The 21575-nt window shown below is 35.2% G+C and overlaps 2 protein-coding genes and 1 pseudogene across 5 annotated transcripts; 2 read left to right on the top strand and 1 right to left on the bottom strand.

Moving 5' to 3' along the window:
* The first annotated feature begins 542 nt into the window (after positions 1 to 542).
* LOC137732298 (uncharacterized) lies at positions 543 to 3770 on the top strand. Of its 3 annotated transcripts, none has more exons than XM_068471605.2 (4): positions 543 to 921; positions 1002 to 1086; positions 2445 to 2686; positions 2968 to 3770. In XM_068471605.2, exons 3-4 carry the CDS (start codon positions 2447 to 2449, stop codon positions 3601 to 3603), a joined length of 876 nt encoding a protein of 291 aa, XP_068327706.1. In that variant the 5' UTR covers positions 543 to 921; positions 1002 to 1086; positions 2445 to 2446; the 3' UTR covers positions 3604 to 3770. The 3 variants fall into 3 exon arrangements, with proteins under 3 accessions (XP_068327706.1, XP_088543160.1, XP_088543161.1); XM_088687034.1 differs by having other exon boundaries at positions 592 to 894; XM_088687035.1 differs by having other exon boundaries at positions 592 to 921; positions 2484 to 2686.
* Positions 3771 to 7223: 3453 nt separating this feature from the next.
* Positions 7224 to 13977, bottom strand: LOC137731132 (putative glucose-6-phosphate 1-epimerase). Its single transcript, XM_068470224.2, has 9 exons — positions 13554 to 13977; positions 11014 to 11088; positions 9992 to 10048; positions 9749 to 9909; positions 9472 to 9612; positions 8900 to 9002; positions 8712 to 8811; positions 8128 to 8375; positions 7224 to 7548 (listed from the first exon to the last, which is right to left on the bottom strand). The coding sequence occupies exons 1-8, from the start codon at positions 13746 to 13748 to the stop codon at positions 8161 to 8163; spliced, it is 1047 nt and encodes a 348-aa protein (XP_068326325.1). The 5' UTR covers positions 13749 to 13977; the 3' UTR covers positions 7224 to 7548; positions 8128 to 8160.
* Positions 13978 to 17626: 3649 nt separating this feature from the next.
* On the top strand, positions 17627 to 21575 carry LOC137732090 (zinc finger BED domain-containing protein RICESLEEPER 2-like; annotated as a pseudogene). The gene is made up of 4 exons (XR_015958036.1): positions 17627 to 17929; positions 19172 to 20766; positions 20885 to 21189; positions 21276 to 21575. The product of XR_015958036.1 is annotated as a zinc finger BED domain-containing protein RICESLEEPER 2-like (transcript).

Genomic DNA, 21575 nt, shown 5'->3' with positions numbered 1-21575 from the left:
TGAAGATGATTCACTTGTTGAGGAATTAAAAAACAATTATAGAACTCCAACACCTGCATTTTTGTACTATCATAAAAACTCGAATGCAACCCTGGACTAGTTGTTTTTTGGTTCGGAGATAATAATCAAACATGGATCGAATTATTTGAACAAAGGGAAAAAAAATTATATTAAGATTGGTGCTGTTCTGGGAAAGAAGCACCAGCTTTTGATCCATCAATATATTTTATACAAATCTTTGGTGTTCTGTGAGACTTTGTCTGGAATATCTTGTTCACTGGCGTACCTTGGCCCATGTAATAGGATTTTCATATGGTTTTTATCATATATGACTCTTCTCTGGACCCCACAAATTTGATATGCTTCCATGTTACAATTCAAATAGAGAACAATTATTAGCACTTCAAAAATCTCATTTGTCGCTTCTTACAAGTGTATTTTTCTTTTTAAATATAGAAAGTTTAGAGTGCCAAATAAGATTTTTAGAGTGACAATAACAATTCCCTTGAAATATATATGAACGTCAAATACATAATCAAACAATACTATGTATGAATAATATTTAACAAAAATTTAACTCTCTCTCTCTCTCTCTCTCTCTCTCTCTCTGTATACCTTCTTTTGCCATGCCTCCTAACTTCACAACCTGTCAATCCTGAATTATTAACATGACCAAGAACATGATTAAGGATTGTTTAATTTAGTGAGAGGAGTGAGGAAGGGTGAGGTTTATTGCTTTGTTGTTTCTCTAAATCTAGCGGGGAGCTTGGAAATTAATATTGGCCTGCCTTGCCCTGCCAAAGAGATTTGCTGGTGTAGAGGTGTCCAAGAATCTTCACCCAATTCACACAGGAGGAGGGGGAGGGCTTAACTATTGCTAGCTGCACTCCTTAGATTGCTCTCTTCACTCAACTCCGATTAGTATGGATGATCAAATGACTGATGATATTGATGCATGCTTATCTTAATTCTCTACTAATTGGGTTGTTTTGGCTTACCAGTATCATAGTACGATTGGCATGAAGAAGCAAACCTTTCAATGATACTCACACTAGACGACCTCCACTTCTGCTCTTTCTTTTTCAGGTACTAAATATAACTCAACTATGTATGCTTAGCAAGCCTAGATGTTGATGCTCTTGCTTTTCATTTTCTTCTTTTTAAAATTATCCAATTTTGGAAGTTTTGGTCTTCTGGGAAATCATAATTCTTGAAATTTAATAGTTGGTTTCGAGTATCAGTACAGATATAGTCTCTATATCTATATATGCCAAATCAGATAAAGGTGAAAGAGATCCTTTTTTATTTTCCATACAAATTCAACAGTTCTTAATTGTAAATTGCAATAGATCCTTTTTAGTTTCTATTTCATGCAATATTTACCTTGGTTTTGTTTATGCTGTCAAAATCTTGTTATCTGATTACATACTACTGTAGATTTAGCATATATATAGAGTCTTTAGCTTCAAAAGAAACAGGAAGAGGTGGGCACTTGTGGAGAGCAAATTCACAAAAATGAAGGCTACTGATGACACCAGCAGAAATATTGTACTAACAAAGAAAAAATAGAGTAGACAACCCACATTCCATATTAGGTCTCACTATTTGCCGGCACCCCACCTTTCCTTTTTCATCCTTTCTGTGTCTGGTAACTTTCGGATTACGCACTTTCGGAGCCGCTGTGACAATTCTGGGCCATTCTTTTGTGTTCATCCTTCATCCAACACCTTAAACTGTCCCTTTCATGATATATTGTTTCATGTAGGGAACTAGAGTCCTATTCCCAAAATGATACTTGAATTTGGACAACAAAAAGGGGGACATGGATCTATGCATTCTAATCCTAGGGATTCACCAATCCAAGCCATTGAAATTTGATCCAACGACTAAAGTTACTATAACTTTTAAAGTGAGCCTCTGTTTGTAATATTTGGATCAAATTTCAATGGTCCGGATTGATGGATCCCTAAGATTAGTGGATCCGGAGATCCATGTTCCAAATATAGTATATAAAGCCATCTGTCAGTGAATTTTGAGAGATAGATTTCCACTACCTTGATGGGTTAGATTGGCTCACTTGCATGTGGGATTGAGGATAATTCAAAAATAAAATAATCACACCAATTCAATTATTCCTTGGTATTCAGATGTGGTAGGATAATTGTAGACCTGGTGTCCAACTAGACTGTGTTTCCACCATCAGTCAGTGGGTTTGTACATCACACCAACTCCACTCAAGTCCGAAAAAGTACTTTTTTTTTTCTTTCTAAATTTTGATTTTTTACTGTTCATTACACTCGAACTTTAATCCTATAAGAACTGTTTGGAAAAAAAAGAATTACTGTGGCAGATCTCATAATACAATAGCAACAGTTCTGTGTGTTTCCTCAAAATATACGTTTCTCTGTAGTTTCCAACATTTTTTAACTGGTATATTACTTCAGGAATGGGAACAAAAATTGAATATATGATCAATATATTAGGAAGCTCACAAAATAGCAGCAGCTTAAAGGTGCATCGGGTGGATGACTGGGACTATTTTCAGAAAACTGGGCTGAAGGAGAAGTATCAGAAGGCTAGAGTTGAGGACGCACTTTGGAACTTGACGGACAAGATGCTTGACAAGCACAGCATGGATACCATCAAGAAGACAATGCAGATGCATGAATCTACCTTTAAACACCAGGTATGATCAACTTTAATGCATGTATGAGCTCGAATTGTAGTCGATCATGTTCCATGAAGCATGAGTTCTTTTGGTTTCATGGAAATCCACTATATTCAGCTTGGGGAATTTGATTTTGTAGCTAGTCAGTCACCAACATCCAACAATACCTTTCTGGATAAGCAAACCGGTCAAAATACTCCAAGAAAAAAAATTTAATTACAGCCTTTTTGCCTATTAGATCCTAAGTCTTATACTTGTCTGATCAGATCCTAAGTCCTAACCAAAAACCAAAATTGCAGATTCAAGAGCTACACCGTCTGTACAGTGTACAAAAGATGCTAATGGAAGAACTGAAGAAAGAGATTAAACAAAATAGACTTTGGGGTCCAATAACTAGTAGTGCAGATCACATTAACCAATCCCAGTTGATTAACTGGCAGCACTCGATAACTCAAACTTCTTCTGGATATAATTTCCACCTTCAGAGATTGAGGGATGATCCAAACTCTAGAGAGCGCAGTGGAAGTTGCTCAGGAGACATTCAGAGAGTGTCAAGGGGATTTGACCTTGAATGGCCCGCCGAGGAAGACATCTCAACAAGATTCAGTACAATTGACCAAGAACAAGCAGGACCAAGCTCTCACATGTCCCTCAAAAGTATAAGTGCAGCTGGTTGTGATGAAGATAGTGAAGTGGAGCTTTCATTAAGCATCGGAAGTAACAAGAACGGGAAGAGATCGAAACCTTACCAGCCTCAGTTAGGATGTTCAGAACTGATCCAGAAAGCAAAAGAACTCGATATGCCGGCCTCATTCAAATCAGATAGAGGAGGAGATTGCAGTTATCCGACAACTCCCATGAGCAGCTCTAGTGCAACATGTGATCAAGAAAGAAAGCAGCCACGTTGGCTCGTCCATGGTTTAAAGCTCAAATAGAACTAATACTTCAGCCTTCGTGGATGTTTCTTCGAAAATCTACATGCTGTTCATTAGTGAAATTCTAATAAAAGTTGTCACTTTAATAACTAGACAATCGAGAAACTATTGTCATCATGCATAACATTGGTATATATAAGAAATTTTCGAACGTTGGTTGCTCCATATTTCAGTGCATTGGTTCATTATTTTCGTTGGCATTTGAGTGAATTTGAAGTTTTAATTTGAAGCGTAAGAAAGTACGTGATCATTATGACTAACTCATGCAAGAACTATTGAAAGTTTACTGTAGTTATTTTCGAAAGAGATGCATCACAGATAAGACAACAAGAAAATTGTAAATTACAATGGTTAAATACTATTGCACAAAGACTCTTGCAATCTCAATTTTCGGTAAATACATGGACAAATTAAGAGTACGTTGAACTCAAATTTGTCACCAGGTATTTGTCGATTGCTAATGCATTGCTTTGTTGTTGCTCTTATAGTTCCTTATCCATCATAAGATTCATAACCTCTACATCCACCAAAAGACCGAGACAGGGAAGAAACTATATAAAAGCATGGTAGTACTGTTTGGACTACCAAATCACATTTTTATTTGAATTCCTCGTCTTAAACTGGCTCCTTGGCCCCATTAACCATTCTTCTAATGAGAATCATAGGAGCGTAGTTGCCTATACTATTTCTTTGGAACCATTCGATACTGGCACCCCAATGACATGAAACATGAAACATGTGTTGCACATGTTTTTATTTTCATCTATAAAATTAAATAATAGAGGGCGTGCTTGGCCAAAACTAGCGGATGGTTGCAGGTACATAATTTCTCTGTGGGAAACTCTTTTGAAACCAATATATTGTACACCATCCGTCCATTAGATAGTGAGAGTATCTCATATTGTTCATTGGTTGTCTTATTCTTTTTTCCTGATATGGCTGCATTTTGGAATTCCTCTTTAGCATTTTCAATACCACAAAAATGATCTTCTTTGATATATGGTATGATTGAATTACACATAGTGCACGCAGTCTCAACCTTTCGCGCTGCCGTCCTAATCCGTCTTTCGGTTTTCAACTTCAAGCCGGATAGTCACCATTTAAAATATTAGGGTGCCGCAGGCCAAAGTGTTTTGCTTTGTTGTGCTTCCTCCAATCCTTCCTGTAACTCTTGAAAACAAAAAGAACAAGAAGATTTAATGTTGTTAGCAAATGCCACTGCAAGCTAGCTCGTATGCGTCCAACTGCAAAATTCCAACCTAGTCATTTCCTTGAAAACAATTAAGCTCCACAACCTCGTGTACTTCTATAACAATTCCAAAAATATGTTACTTCCTTGGTCACATCTATCTATATCTCAGGCCTATTCTATCCAAGTTTATAGTGAAACTGATCGTAATACTATCCCTTTATGATTGTATTAATTGTTAGGCGAGGAATCCTATCCAATTTACTAGAAATAAAGGCACCAGACATGAGGAATAACACACACATAATTCTCCAAGCCCTTCTCCGTCACTCTTTGCCGCACCCTCTCTCTCCGTTCAATAAAATAGGCAACACCATTACCACTTACTAGGTAGTAACCTTGATTTTCATCTTTTTGAAAATTTAATTATATAACAAATATTCTAAAATGATTTTCCAACTTAAATGTTGTTCCTTCCAAATGCAAATATAGTATAATGGCACAAGTAAGGGTGTCGAACCACATGGACTAATTGGACCCCTATAAATTACTAGCTTTGAAAAATTCCTAACTAAACAATGAAAGTAATAGATTGAATGTAGTTTTTGTGCTGTAAACGAAAATAACTTGAAACGCAAGAACAATGTAACAACAAATGATATGTTGATTGAGAAACAATGAGGATGGGACTAGAGATTTCACGTCCCCATTACAAAACCAATTCCATGTTTATAAGGTATTAAGCCATATTCAATTACCAACCTGTTTACAGAGTTCGTTTTACATATATATGTATGATCAGCCATATGATGTGTGATTTGATCAAACTCTCCTAATCAACACCTAATTGGGATATGCAACTTTGGTTCCAAATTGAGAGACAATAGCATGCAAGAAAACGTCAAAGAACCAAAGAAAATACACAGCAAGATGTTTGCATAGCATTCTCCTCATTCATTCATATATCCACCAAGATTAAGAATAATGTATACTATAACATTGATCAAATAATCTGTAAGCAACCCTAATGGTAATCAATCATTAAAATTAACAAAAAAAAATTAACAATAGATTCAGTGAATGAAACAACAGACAGATTGATGAATTGAATACTTTAACTTAAAAACATGGACCAATTTTGCAAGGCTACATCGAAATCCCTAGTTATGAATTTAGTTACACATCATGTTTATAGAGATTAAATTGGAAATACACAACATGAGTGAAAATAAATTAAGGAGGGGAAAATTAAGGAGGGGAAACTCTTGAAGCAATTCTGATGTTGAACTTCTTTAAGAACAATGAATCTTCGGTAATGGCGGGAGTGTATGGAACAACTAGCGTTTTGAGTGTGGGTGAAAAGAGAGAAAAATAGTGGCTAAAGGACAAGTTTTTATGAGGTTAAAAAGGCTGTTACAGAATGCCAAGACATCCCAATAATTGAGCATTTACTTTACACATTTTTTTTCTGTTATTGATCTTCTAAAGGGTCATGTTCATCACCATCTTCAATTTTCCACTTGTAATTCTCTCTCTACATCAACATCCTTATTCAATTCTCCACTTTTAGTACCCTTTTGCCTCATTTGCCTTCAAATGGACTCTAAAACATGATTAACTACACACTAACCCAATAGAGGGTAATACATAACTAGTTTAACTCAAACATATCACAAAGAGACTAAGAATATATGTATGAAATATGTAAGTTATCAATAAACAAAAAAAAATAGAAAAAAATTAGAAGAAAATAAATGTGGCACGGTCGTTAATGTGTGCTAAGGGCAAGTTTATACTAATGGGAAGCAAGAGAGTTTGAACATGGACACAATAGATTGAAAAGTAGGGCCCTAACAACAGGATAGTCCGCTACTTGCTAAACTAGACAAAATTGAGTAGGGAGACCAAATAGGTAAAGTCCTGTTTTATTTTCTTTCCATAACCCACTAATCATAGTTGGATGAGTTTGATTTGATCTATCTACTACTTAATTCTTAAAATGTAAACTCATCTAACAATGATTTGCAGAGTAGTGAGCATTTTCACCACTTTAGAATGATGAGTAGAAGTACTATCTGACTGTTATCTTATATCCATGTCGTATTTATCCACGAAAAATCTATACTATTATTTAAGAGAAGTATGCTCGCATTTTATTTAAACAAAACGATACGTACGGCTTGACTTTTTTACTCATGTTGAACTAGGCAATATTAACCAGATTGATGGAGTAGGGCAAATAGACAGGCAATATTTGCCTACTCAGTTGCATACACAGTTAAATCAAAGCTTTTGTGTATGTGACTCATCAAAACGGGTTTGATTAAGGTGGATACTTTTGACCGGCAAGCCGACTCGCTACGCAGCCGATGTCCAGTCTACCATGGGGCGAACGGAAATTCTAATACCACTCGGAAATTCTTCACAAGAATTTTGACTAAAAAAGGCCATTTTCCTGACAATCATACGTTCAAATTTCATCTCGCTTTTTCCGTGGATCACGAGTAATATATAAATCGAATGTAAAACGAAAATATCATTTACTTTCAACCCATGTAAGAGATATCTTTTGATAGAAACATGTCGACCATTTTCACTCGAGGTAATTTCCTTCCACCAAATTCGACTTTAAAAACATATTATCTTGAGTCATGTACTCATGATTCGATCATTTCACCCCACACACTAAACTTCTCCAGGTGAAAATAATGAGCAGAATTTGTTGTCCCGACCGATGTACATATGCAACAACATACCTGCAGAATAAAAGGTACACACCAGAGACCATTACCAACTTAGTTATGATCATCCCAATAACACAAACGGTACATTAGCGTTTTCTTCAATTCACATATCCATGAAACCATACCCCTCTGTATTCCCGAATCCTCAAAAATCTCTTCTGAGAATATGAGAGGTTGATTGAACTGAAACCTGAACTACCCTTCTCTCTACCACCATAACCCGTAAACCAAATTACATTGCAAAAACAAATGATGCATGAAATCCCTTTCCCTTTAGTTACTAACATACTTCAGCAGAGAGAAAAACACAAGCACATACAATTAATTCATTGTGTGTGAAATAAATAAAAGTGCTAAAAACATTTCGGGTAGGCTTAGCCAATTTCATGAAAGGTGGAAAAGTGCCAACGAGCTAACATTCAAAATCGTTACTGTTTGTTACCAATCAGTAAGTATGAATTCATTCTAATGCTTATGCTTTAACTTTTCAAGGAAGGCCTACTTGATGCATCAGACAATAGCGATGGAGTCAAAGGCCAGCAACAAATGTGTGATCAGATATTCAGCAGTTTTAACTCTCGGGGAAAGTACCTGTACAAAATATAGGCCAGCATGATGGACCTTTCAGATTCCCTGGAGAACCTTTCGAGGATCGAGTTGTCCACTGCAGTAACTGGAAGGAACAGCTGAAAGCTCCTGCCTTCCTCTCCACTCCTCTCCAGGTTTCAATGTTATAGGTTTCTCAATAGCAGCGGCCTCCACACACAGCATATGCTTGTATTCATCATCTCCAAAATCAGTCAAAGCCTTCGCCTTCTTATCCCAGGGATTCCATACAACTGAATCGGAAAACAGAAAACTAATCACTACAGTACAAAACACAATTCCAACGAACACTATGAGAGCAGGTATTTGACATTATAATTCTTCAATGTCAACTTGTAAATTAATCAAATCGGAGAATAATATTTTAAAAGCACGAAGAAAGAACAAGAGTTCTCTCCACTAATCCTAGTTATATCATGAGTCTTGATACGGCAATTCAATCCGTTGTGTTGTTAGTTATGTTAAGCCACAATACGCTTCAGTCAGGACTCTAGAAATTTTGAAAATAAAGAAGATAAATTCAGGCAGCAATAACTTCATTATGAATGACTGAACATGTTAATTCTAACCGGCATCTGGAAGACCATCTTTGCGTATTACAAATGTTCTCTTCTTCTCATGATCCAGAATGGCAATCTTTGTGGGAGTGCTGAGATATATCTTGTCCACCTAATTATTATTAGGAAAATAAAGTGAAAAGAAATGAACAAAATAAATAAATGCAACAAATTAAGAATGAATAGCAACATAAGCTTACCTCTGACTCAAATGTTATAGCATCGCCTTGTTCAGTGCAACGTTCCCTGTTCTGAGTGTTGTCAAGATAATCCAATGTTTCCAATCCTTCTACACGAACTTCGCTGAACACAGGCACAATGAAAAATTCAAAATTTCAATACCATCCAGAACTGTTGCTTTCTTTCAATTGTATGTTACATGATATGGCATTAAAATTGAGGACAAGCACATGATGAAGTAATTTTTTTCACATGGATGCGACCTAGTACATAACTATAAGTAATTAACCATTTAGTAAAAAAAGGCAGCACAGACAGCCTTAGACAGATGAGACGTTTAAGCCTGTCATACTCTGGTGACTACTGAAGTGAAGGAAAAACTGTTCCCAAGGGGTAACAATTTCCAACCCCTACAAAATTGATACCCACACTGCTAGTATGCTTACATATTCAATAGTATTTAAAGCAGGAAACAAGACACAAATCTTCCAATTTTAGAGTCCCTTTACATGTTTGGTTCACTTGGTGGCTAAATAAATATGCCAACTAACAATAAATATCATTTCTAGCATCGATCAAGTGGATGAATAACCTGATATCTGAAACAGAGAAGTAAGTGTGATATGCGAATGTGAATGTGAACGGCTTCCCATCGGTGTTAGTATTCCTGATGCGAGATATCAACGTCAGATCTCCTCCGGGTCCCAAAGCTACCCGCAGTCGGAACTCATAACTTCAGTTGAACATGAAATCAAGTAAAAGAAACCTTATAAAGTTGAAGCAACAACAGAAGATTATGTAGATTCCAAATAGAATCTTCCTCCAATAGCTTAAAAAATAATTTATCAACAATTATTCCCAGTATTTACCTGTGAGGCCAGGTCTTCATATCTTCCTCGGTAGGCTTAAGGATCAAGTCAACAGAAACTTTATTGGGGCTATTTGTTGGGAAAGGAGATGGATCGGTGTCGATGCTCCAAACTCTGTTTCTAGCAAATCCATGAGCATCAAGAGAACCAAGATTGGAAAACTGCATAAATAAGGTACAAGTTCCCTTCATGAGGATGAACAATAAAATAAAGCAAGATCGACAGTCAGAAAGGAATGCATACTTGCGGAAAGCATAATGGGATTCCCCCACGAATTGCTTTTGGAGGCTTAAATATAGCCTGCAGAAGAAAAAAGAAATTACACACTTCAGATGATATTTTTTGGATGAATAAAGGGCAAAAATAAAAGGAGGAAGAAATGTGCCACGAAATCAGTCCCCTTGCCATTGTGAAATGCATGTAAGTAAATAAGGTGATATCCCTTTCTGCAAATATTGATAGCAAAATCCATTTAAACAGCATAATATGATATGAAATAAAAAAAAAAATCCGGGTGGGGAACAGCGATGGGAATGAGGACGGGTATGGGGCAGGGACCTCAGTCTGCATCCCCATACGCTAACCTGATTTGGAAGAAAAAAGATTGCCGTCCCCAACCCCATGCCTTGCCCATTCTTTGTGGGTCCCTGAGAGAACTGAGCGTCACAGGGAAAACTGCCATCCCTAGTCGTCTCACATTTCATGGCAGGAATTGAAAACAGTGTTGCAAGACTTCCAAAAACCTATAATCAACATCCTTATATCCTCCCGGGAGTGCACACCATCCAGTAAAGCAACTGACCAAATCCTAGAGACTGCCTAAACTAAAAGAATAAGAAGTAAACTGAGTTGGTACGCAAAAATTTGGACGACATAACTTTATTACGGTGTATGTCAACACCGCTCACTCCACATAATGCAGTACCACAATGCCAACATGCACTGATATCCTTTCACATGTTTGTTACTACAATACAATAAGCGTCGATCCGTTTAATGCATACATAACACATTAGCACTTGTTCATCCAAATAATTAGATTAGGAACTCTGATTAATACAAAGCTTAAAGCATTTTCAAAATTAAGAGCAAAAGAAGTATGTCAAAGAATCCCCATTGAAGATATTACACAGCATTGTACAATTCAAAAGAAAGCAAAAAAATAAATGGAAATTTCTCCAGTGATGTTCACTAGAAAAATCAAGAGAATTTACAGCTAGAAAAACAAAATAATAAAAGTATTGACATAAATAGCTGCATAGCACCTTACTGCTAACAAATAGCAATTCCTCTCCATGATCATTCTTCCATGAAGTTACATGAGCCCCGTACAGATACACCTGAAAAGCCCAAGAACAAATAATTATAAGGCACAGAAATTGAAAGTCCACTATAATCATCCTTGGGAATATGCTTCTGCAGCCTGATTATATTCTAAAACGTATCAACCCCTAATGGTAAAACATTACTTTTGACGACTACTAAAAACTAAACAAAACAAAGAAAGAAAGTGAAACCATGCAGACCAAAATAATTCAGGGTGCAGTACGAATGAATATATTAGCGTTTAAATCTAGCAAGAATAGTCAAACTAAGCAAGATGAGGCGGTAAATAAAAAATGGAGCATTAGCATGTACTCATCGAATTTTATCCAAATTCAAGTGTCATCAAGGAAGAGCAGTGAACCAAATTGGCATTCTACATAGGCAATAAACAGCGAGCTATTTTCTCATGGGAAACCCAGAGGAATTAAACATCATTGGATATATCACCACAAGTAGACGGTTGCCCAGAAATATTAATAAACTATCACATTTATCAGATTAATTAACAAACTTTACGTATGAAATCACATTTAGATACTTGTCCGCGTGAACAGGCAAAATCACAATTTTTTTTTTTTTTTTTCAAAAAAAAAATTTGAGTATTTCTTTAACAACAACAACAACAAAGCCTTATCTCACTAAGTAGGGTCGGCTGTATGAATCCTAGAACGCCATTGCGATCGGTTTCGTGTCACGTCTTCCGTTAGATCAAGTACTTCAAGTCTTTTCTTAGAGTCGCTTTCCAAGTATTCTTAGGTCTTCCTCTACCCCTTCGGTCCTAAACCTCTATCTCATAATTGCATCTTCTAACCGGAGCATCTGTACGCCTTCGTTTCACATGTCCAAATCACCTTAACCGGTTTTCTCTCATCTTTCCTTCAATTTTGTCTACTCCTACTTTACCTCGAATATCCTCATTCCTAAACCTATCCTTTCTCGTGTGCCCACACATCCAACAAAGCATTCTCATCTCTGCTACACTAATTTTATGTATGTGTAGATGCTTCACCGCCCAACATTTTGTGCCATAAAGCATTCTTGGCCTTATTGCAGTCCTATAAAAATTTCCCTTGAGCTTTAGTGGCATACAACCATCACACAACACACCCAATGCACTCTTCCACTTCTTCCATCCAGCTTGCTTGTATTCTATGGTTGAGGTCTCCATCCAACTCTCTGTTCTTTTGCAAGATAGATCCTAGGTAGTGAAAGCGATCGCTCTTTGGTACTTCCTGATCTCCAATCTTCACCCGTAACTCATTTGAACCTCCGTTCACATTGAACTTGCACTCCATATACTCCTCTCCAACACTTCTCTCCAAAGGTTAAGCTTCGCGTATACTCCTTCCTGTTTCATCTATCAACACTATATCATCTGCGAAAAATATACATCAAGGAATATCATCTTGCATATCTCCCATTAACTCATCCCTTACCAATGCAAAAAGGTAAGGACTTAAAGATGAGCCTTGGTGTAACCCTACAGTTATGGGAAAGCTTCCGATTTGTCCTTCATGAGTTCTTACGGCAGTCCTTTCGGTTTGTCCTTCATGAGTGTTTCTTTAAGGTAATAAAAATTTTGATTTTATGATAAATCTGATAATTTGCACAAGCATAACACCAGTAACTATCTCACATGTCCTCATTTCAATGTCCTACTTCTTGAGCTAATAGAACTTTGATGTGCATCTCCTTACAAATATCTATTTTAGCAAGGAAAAGCAAAGCTATCATACTGATTCATTTAAAACTTCATGAACTTCCAAACCATTGGAAAGCCCCTAATGGTATTGGTGGACCTACTGTTCCTCGCAAATCAGACTTCAATTATACCCAGAAAGGAAATGATGAGTTCTGTCCTTCAATAATATAATTTTTGTCCAGACCGCAACAAATAGTTTCTAAAATGAACAAACAGTAAAACTAATTGGGAGTAACAAGAAAATAAAACCGCATGACTCGCAGCCCGAAATTCACATCAACATGACGGTACATCCAACAATTAATAGAACCGCAGACACTTCCCAATCCTCCAAAATTGTACAAAAATGGGAAATTACTAAAAAACTTGAAGCCGATACGATGATGAGGCTTACGTTGGTGCAAGGAAATTTCTCAATAACAGACAGATTTCTACACTCGGAAACCATAGAGAAACACATTGTTTGTCCTTAAAACAATTAAGGCCAAGATTAAACTTAGCCTGATAAACACACAAAAGCTGGTAATCAATTATTCAAGAACTTAAACCAAACAGATCGAAGCAAACAATTTAAAAGAAGACAAAATCGGAAAGCAGAGAATCAACAAACCCTAAATTCACCAAACGGCAATAAACAAAAGAAACAAAAAAACAAGGATATCAAAATGAATCGAACAATGTCAGTTCTCAAACAGAAACACGAAGCCGAGCGAGCAAGCAAGCATCAGATCTCGAAGGCGAACAAAAGAGAGAAGGACGTCGTTTCAGAGGAATTACCTCCGCGGAACTGCCTCGTGGATCATGGAGGACGAGCTTGTCGAGGCCATTGACGCCCTTACTGGATTCAACGCCGGGATGAAGGCTTGCGTTAGCATTCGCAACAGCGCCAGCGCCACTGCTAGTATCAATCGATGCATTAATGGCCGCTGCAGCAGAAGCAGCGGTTGGATTCGGAGCCTTGTCGCTGCTCATTTTCTGTGTAAATCGATCGATCTCGTGAATGAGTTATTTCTTGCTGTTGGTGTTGCTTGAGAAACTGAAAGGCAGAGGAGGCTAATATCTGAAATTCAATAGGCCCCAGTGAGAGAGTAGAAGTATGATAGTATCGGCAGACCAACTGTCAAGTTTCTGCCACCAAAATTACGAAACCGGTTTCTCTCTCATGAAACTTCCTATCATCTCTCCTTTTTTTTTCTTTTTTTTTTTTCACCTTCCGTCTTCTTTACGTTGTATAACCATCTTCAAAATATCAAAACTGCCACGTAAATATGTAAATATGTAACAGTAACAAATGACAACAAATTCTCTTCAATTGAGTCTTCATTTTCTTATGTGGCACAGAGTCAATTGATGGCAAATATCAAATTTGTAAATTATTGTTTATGGGTTTATATTATATATAATGAATGTTATTATATTTTTCAAATATTTGATTGGTTGTCTCAATTATTGAACCCCATAAAAGGATAAAAAGATTTATTAAATGACATTATTATTTAACAACTAAAATTGATAAAGAATGCAGAGATTTCTTTTGAGGGAGAAATACTAAACTCAGACCAATGCCCTAGAAGAATGTTTGTTCTCCAAAGAATCAGAATGGTTTAGGAATCAAACGGATTGATCATTTTAACAATACTTGTTTAGCCAAATTAGGTTGGAAATTTTTAACCAACAAAGAAAATTGGTGGGCTGAAATAGTAAGTAAATACTTACGTAAGACCGATTTTTTAAATTCAAAGATTAAACAAAACTGCTCACTTGTTTGAAAAGGCAATCTTTCTAATGGAAACATCATTCATGAGGGAATGAGATGGATTGTGGGTAATGGTGAAGACATACTCTTCTGAACTCATTATTGGGTTTTTCCTTACCCTCTTTTTCATTTAATTCCCGTGAATGATAGGAATAATATTGATTGGAATCTTAAAGTAAGCAATTTTATAGTTCATAATAGTTGGGATAACATTGAATTAGCTACTATAGTTGATGATGACATCGTTAGAAAAATTTGTCGCATTCCCCACCCTTTACAGGAGTCAAGGGACAAGTTAATTAATTTAGGGCTTAACCAATAATGGAAGCTTTTCTATTAAGTCTGCTATTTGGCTACAAAATCGGAACAATCACTCTAGTAATCACCTTACTTTGTTAAAGAAAATGTGGAAGCTAACTATTCCTCCTAAGTAGGCCTGGCAAACGGGTCGTGTCTGTCGTGTTCGTGTCGTTTTCGTGTAACACCTGTTATCTTAACGGGTCGTGTCGTGTCACACCCGTTAAGAAAAAAATATTTTTTTTTACAATTTGCACATACCACACATTGCGACATAAATATTACTTGAAAACATTAAAACATTTCTCGTTCAAGTACTATATCTACACTCGAAAATGAAAGCCTAATAAAAAAAATAATACATACACTACTAATCTATTACAAATATTAAATGTATATAATTATTAATATTATAGTTGATTCATACTTTTATTAAGTATATAAATTCCACTAGTGTAAATATTTTAAATTGAAGATCAAATTCATTCTTTGTATTCATATAGGGTCAAGGAGTGTAGCTGTTAAAATTCATCAAAATCAGAGTTAAAATAACCGTTAAATCTTGATTTTTCGTTTATGACCGTCGAAAAGCTTTGTCCCGTTACTTGATCTCTGAATGTTTTTTTTTTGTGATTTTTTGCTGATGTGATCTCCAAGCATATACAAACAATTTTGACGGTTTGGATCGTTGAAATTAGTTTTGGAGAATTCGTAAAACGATAGATTGACTAACACTTAGAGTTTATTTATACTTTCATTAAGTATAACATAAGATTTTGTGGTATCCACTTGTGTAAATATTTTAAATTGAAGATCGAATTCATTCATTGTATTCATATAGGGTCAAGTAGTGTAGTTATAAAAAATCATCAAAATCGGAGTTAAAATAACCATTAAATCGTGATTTTTCGTTTATAACCGTCGAAAAGCTTTGTCCCGTTAATTGATCTCTGAATGTTTTTTTTTTTGTGATTTTTTGCTGATGTGATCTCCAAGCATATACAAACAATTTTGACGGTTTGGATCGTTGAAATTAGTTTTGGAGAATTCGTAAAACGATAGATTGACTAACACTTAGAGTTTATTTATACTTTCATTAAGTATAACATAAGATTTTGTGGTATCCACTTGTGTAAATATTTTAAATTGAAGATCGAATTCATTCATTGTATTTATATAGGGTCAAGGAGTGTAGTTATAAAAAATCATCAAAATCGGAGTTAAAATAACCGTTAAATCGTGATTTTTCGTTTATAACCGTTGAAAAGCTTTGTCCCGTTACTTGATCTCTGAATGTTTTTTTTTGTGATTTTTTGCTGATGTGATCTCCAAGCATATACAAACAATTTTGACGGTTTGGATCGTTGAAATTAGTTTTGGAGAATTCGTAAAACGATAGATTGACTAACACTTAGAGTTTATTTATACTTTCATTAAGTATAACATAAGATTTTGTGGTATCCACTTGTGTAAATATTTTAAATTGAAGATCGAATTCATTCATTGTATTCATATAGGGTCAAGGAGTGTAGTTATAAAAAATCATCAAAATCGGAGTTAAAATAACCGTTAAATCGTGATTTTTCGTTTATAACCGTTGAAAAACTTTGTCCCGTTACTTGATCTCTGAATGTTTTTTTTTTGTGATTTTTTCGTGATGTGATCTCAAAGCATATACAAACAAGTTTGACGGTTGGGATCGTTGAAATTAGTTTTGGAGAATTCGTATGCCATCAATCAAGTTCCGTGTGTGTGTGTGTATATATATATTTATTAAGTAGATTTAAATCTATTTATTTTGTACGTATAAATTATAATTGACTGGTACACGGAATAGTACATACATCACGTGTCACGTGTGTCATTATAAAAATAGTGAGATATGTCATGACAGTCATGTGTGTGATAAAAAGTTAATAACTTAAAAAAAAAAAAAAATTTCTCACCACTTCTATTAATTTTCATTTTCCCCTCTTTTTTTTGTTTCCTTTTCAACTTTTTCTTATCATTTTCACTTTTCCCTCCAACATCTTTCCCTAATTCCCTCACATTTTTGTTTTATTTTCAACTTTTCTTAACATTTTCATTTTCCCTCCATTTGTTTTTTCAAAAAGAGCGGCAAGTTGGCAAATGCATGATCATGATTCATGCATATTAAATTATTAATTAATATGCATTATAGTTTTTATAAAATTTAATATATATATATATATATATAATTAGTATAGATAGACTTAATATTTTGGGGTATAATTATTATAGTATATATAATAATTATAAATTTTATAGTTAATTTAATATATATATATATATATATTTATTATAATTTTTAGGGGTATAAAATTGTAAAATTAATGTATATAATTATTACAGTATTTTTTTAGGGTTATAAAATTATAAAAATAATATTCTGCTTATCGTGTATCGTGTTTACCCACGTGTATACCCGACCCAACCCGTTATCTTAACAGGTGCTTATCGGGTTACTCGATAAGACCCGATTCGTTATCGTGTCGACCCAAACACCTGTTAATTTCGTGTCGGGTTATCGGGTCGTGTCAGAAATTGCTAGGCCTACTCCTAAGGTTAAAATGTTTGCTTGGCTTATGATTTAGAAAAGATTGCAAACTAGAAAACACTTAAGTCATTTTGTTAAAAACATTGATGAGTTATGTCCGTTATGTAATACAGCTAAAAAAGATTAATGTCATCTCTTTTGTAATTGTGTTTTTGCTACTTAAAGTTTGGAGCTTAAGTTTTGGTGGTTTTAATATAACTTTTGGTAGTTTTAATAATGGTAACATAAGTAGACCTGGCATTTCAAACTTGACCCGTTAAAATGAGTAGGATGAGTGTTTAACGGATCAGGTGGTTAATGGGTCAACCTGTTAAGCACCCGTTAAATAATGAGTCATTTTGGATGAACCCACGAAACCCGTTATTGAGGGTTTTTGTGTAATTTCATTAGTCAATAATGAAACCCCTCACTCTGAGTCTCTGTCTCGCATTGCACTATCGCACTATACGCCGTCACTGAGCTTCTGGTTCTGGTTCCCGTTCTCTCCCTCATCTTCTTCCTCATAAATTACCACTCTCTCCGGTAAGCTCCGATTCACTTCCACCTCTTCTTCCATGGCGATTACTAGGGTTTTTGTGTGATTGGATTGGAGATTTGGGCTTTCTAGGGTTTTATTGTGCTACTCTCTCAATTTCTCTCAATTTCCTTACTTTATTTCTGGATGATCATTAAATTACGTGACTTAATCGGCATATTTTGTGTTTTTTTCTCGTTAATTGGACTGTTTATGCTATCTGGTTAACTGGGTTTCAATGATATATCCCTTTTAATCCTTCTAGAGAGAATACATATTGGAATTAGATTCCGTGCTATTTCATATTCTCAATTCTTGCTGAAATGCAGATTGGAATTAGTTTACTAATTGTAACCATTACTTTTGTTATGCATTGAGGATTAGCTGCCATTGGATATTCGTCTATTTAGCAATTATAATCTTTCAAAAGTCTAAAAAGATTGAATCTTTAAGCCACCCTTGAACTTTTAAGCCACCCATTTCCTGTTATTAAGCACGACTGTATTGATCCCATTTTAATTTTCCTAGCTTAAAGTTGCATTCTTGGAACCTGATATGTTAATTTTTGAGCTAAACTTCAGCAGTTGGGTGCTTTTTTGGGCTGCAATATATATCTTCCAGGTAGTATAAGGTCAAAACTATGGTAGATGGGAGTTAGGCCATTTGGCGCCCACCCCTTGCACCTGAATTAGAATTCCCCTGTTCTTTTAAAGATATTTTCTGTGATGTTTAATAATTAGGATGTAAACAATTTTTTGGTCAGATCTTAACACCGTCTCATGGTATCATCAATTTACTCAACAGTTCTATGTTATTGCATACAAGTTCTTTGTGCATGCTTATTTCGGAATACTCTGGTTGCCCTTCTAAGTTTCTAACAATGAAGGCATTCATGAATATTAAGAGGTATTTGTGTTCTTCTGGTTTGGTGTTTTAGTGTATGAAATGTCAAGCTAATAAATGGGTTCTTTGCTATACCTGCACTGCATAATAATTTCTCAAAGTACCTCTTTCTTGAAGGTCTAAACGGACGTTGCATTGCAATTAATTTTATGCAGTTATGCAGATACAAACTCTGCATTGCCGTTTTCATTTCATTAGAGTCAAAGTAGCTAATGTTCTGCAATTATTACATTGCAGTTAATGTTTGATCTATTAATTTTACCATGGTTTTGCTTATGGAATTGCATAAGACTAGTGAAACATATTCTTGTCCATTTACACAGTTTATTCGTTTATGGTTAGTGCAGATGGATATCGATGAAGAGAACACTGAGGCTATGGAAATATCAACAGTCAATCTAAGTGATACGCAAGGTACAACAAGTGCATCAAGTCCTTCAAAGAGAAAGGCTAAAGGTATACGAGCAGTTAAGATATGTCAAAAGAGATCCCATGTTTGAACTTTGTTTGAAGAATTGCATGTTGGTCCTGATCAAAAACAACATGCGAAGTGTAAAAACTGTGGGATAGTTTACGTATGTGAAAGTAGCTGTGGGATGAAAAACCTTGAATCATGGATTCGTGTAGTAAAAAAACATCACATTGATGTGAAGAAATCTCAAGTTGGATTGCGTTCTCCTTAGTATAACCATATTAGTTTTTTTGAGCTATTGATTGAGGCTATAGTAAAGCATGATTTGCCTTTTAGGTTTGTTGAATATGAGGGCATTAGAACTTTGTTTAAATATATATATCTCATGATATCAAATTGCCATGTAGAAATACCGTTAAGGAACATGTGTTGAGGATGTTTGCAGATGAAAAGATAAGACTTCGAGATTGGTTAAATACAATTGAGGGGAAGAATTTGTTTGACATCTGATCTATGGTCTTTTGCTGCAACTGATGAATATCTCACAATCACAACTCACTTTATTGATAAAGAATGGAAAATGTACAAAAGAATTTTAAATTTTTGTCATATGCCTCCTCCATGTACCCGGGTTGCTTTGTCTGAAAAAACTAATGCCTTATTAGTTGAGTGGGGGATTGAAAATAAACTGTTTTCCATTACTTTGGATAATGCCTCTACAAATGATTGTTTTGTTGAGCTATTGAATAAACAATTAAATTTTAGAGGTTTTCTATTCATAGATGGAAAGTTCTTCCATGTTCGTTGTTGTGCTCACATCCTAAACTTGATACTCCAAGATGGACTAAAGGAAATTGATGGATCAGTGACGAAAGTTGGTGAGTGCATCAAATATATAAAGTGTTTAGAAGGGAGAAAAAAAATAAGTTTTTTGCTTGCGTTGTACAAGTAGGGTTGGCCGGTAGTAAAAGAGGGTTGAGACAAGATGTGCCTACTAGATGGAATTCAACATATACAATGCTTGATAGTGCTATTTTCTATAGTCATGCATTTCTCAATTTGGCACTTGTTGATTCTAATTTTAGTTCATGTCCTTCCTTGGAAAAGTGGGATAAAATAAAGAGGATTTCTAATTTCTTGGGGTATTTTTATGAAGATACTTGCTTATTTTCCAGAACAAATTACCCTACATCAAACTCGTTCTTCCCAAAAGTGTTCAAAGTCCATTATTGTATTCAAGATGCTATGGAAGATTGTGATGATTTCATGAGACAGATGGGGAGTTATATGAAATTGTAGTTTGAAAAATATTGATCAAAGTAGAGTTTGATCCTTGCCATAGCAGTGATTCTTGATCCTCGCTATAGATTGCAATTTGTAGAGTGAGGTTATGACAAGCTTTATGGTAAGGAGTCGAGAGAGTTGAAGGATGTTAGTGGCACATTGTTTGCACTCTTTGCTCGTTACATGAACGAGGTCTCTCATCTTCTTGTATCCAACCCACTTAATCAACCTCATACTCAAATAAAAGTTGGAGACAAACTTTTTGAGATAGTATTTATATTTGTTATTCCTCTTTTTATACTTTTTATTTGCATCTTTATATTGTACGTTGATGCCTTTGTTTCTATTTTATTTTTATATGTAGGAATTTGATAATATTTACCAAGATGGGTCAACTTCAGTTGAAAAAACTGAATTACATCTATGAAGAAAAGAGACTCGATAGAAAACAAGAGTTGGATATTCTTTCATGGTGGAAACTAGAGCAATTTCGTTATCACGTACTTTCTCGTATGGCTTCTGATGTCTTAACAATTCCTATCTCAACTATTGCCTTGGAATCAGCATTTAGTATTAGTGGTAGGGTGCTTGATCAATATCGAAGTTCTTTGTTGCCTGAAATTGTTCAAGCCTTGCTATGTACTAGAGATTGGCTTTTTGGCAAAGAAGGTAAATCTTATATTACTTTGTATTTTTTTTTCCTTATATAATAGGTTATAATTGTTTTCATTTTTTCCTTTTATGTTTAGCTTTAGAGAAAAAGGGTGCTGACTTAGAAGAACTCACTAAAGAAATTTTTGACATGAGCCTTAACGAAAACTCGGGATAATGCTCCAATAGTATTAGTCTTGATTAAGCGTTAACTTGTTCTTTTAAAGATATTTTTTTGTGATGTTTAATGATTAGGATGGATTGTGCAAGATTAATGCTTACATTTATTATGACAAGCTTCTTACTAATCGAAATTTTGCTTGTCAAGGAAATATAGTTCCAATTTAGTCCCTTGCATCATTTTATTACGTCTCTCCTTGCTCTCTAACTAAAGACCTTAAACC

Source organism: Pyrus communis, chromosome 16, assembly GCF_041283825.1.
Source record: "Pyrus communis isolate YQ-2024b chromosome 16, ASM4128382v1, whole genome shotgun sequence".
In the NCBI taxonomy this organism is placed as follows: domain Eukaryota; kingdom Viridiplantae; phylum Streptophyta; class Magnoliopsida; order Rosales; family Rosaceae; genus Pyrus; species Pyrus communis.
The sequence above is the reverse complement of the archived record's forward strand: the minus strand, read 5'-3'. Positions and strand labels throughout refer to the sequence as shown.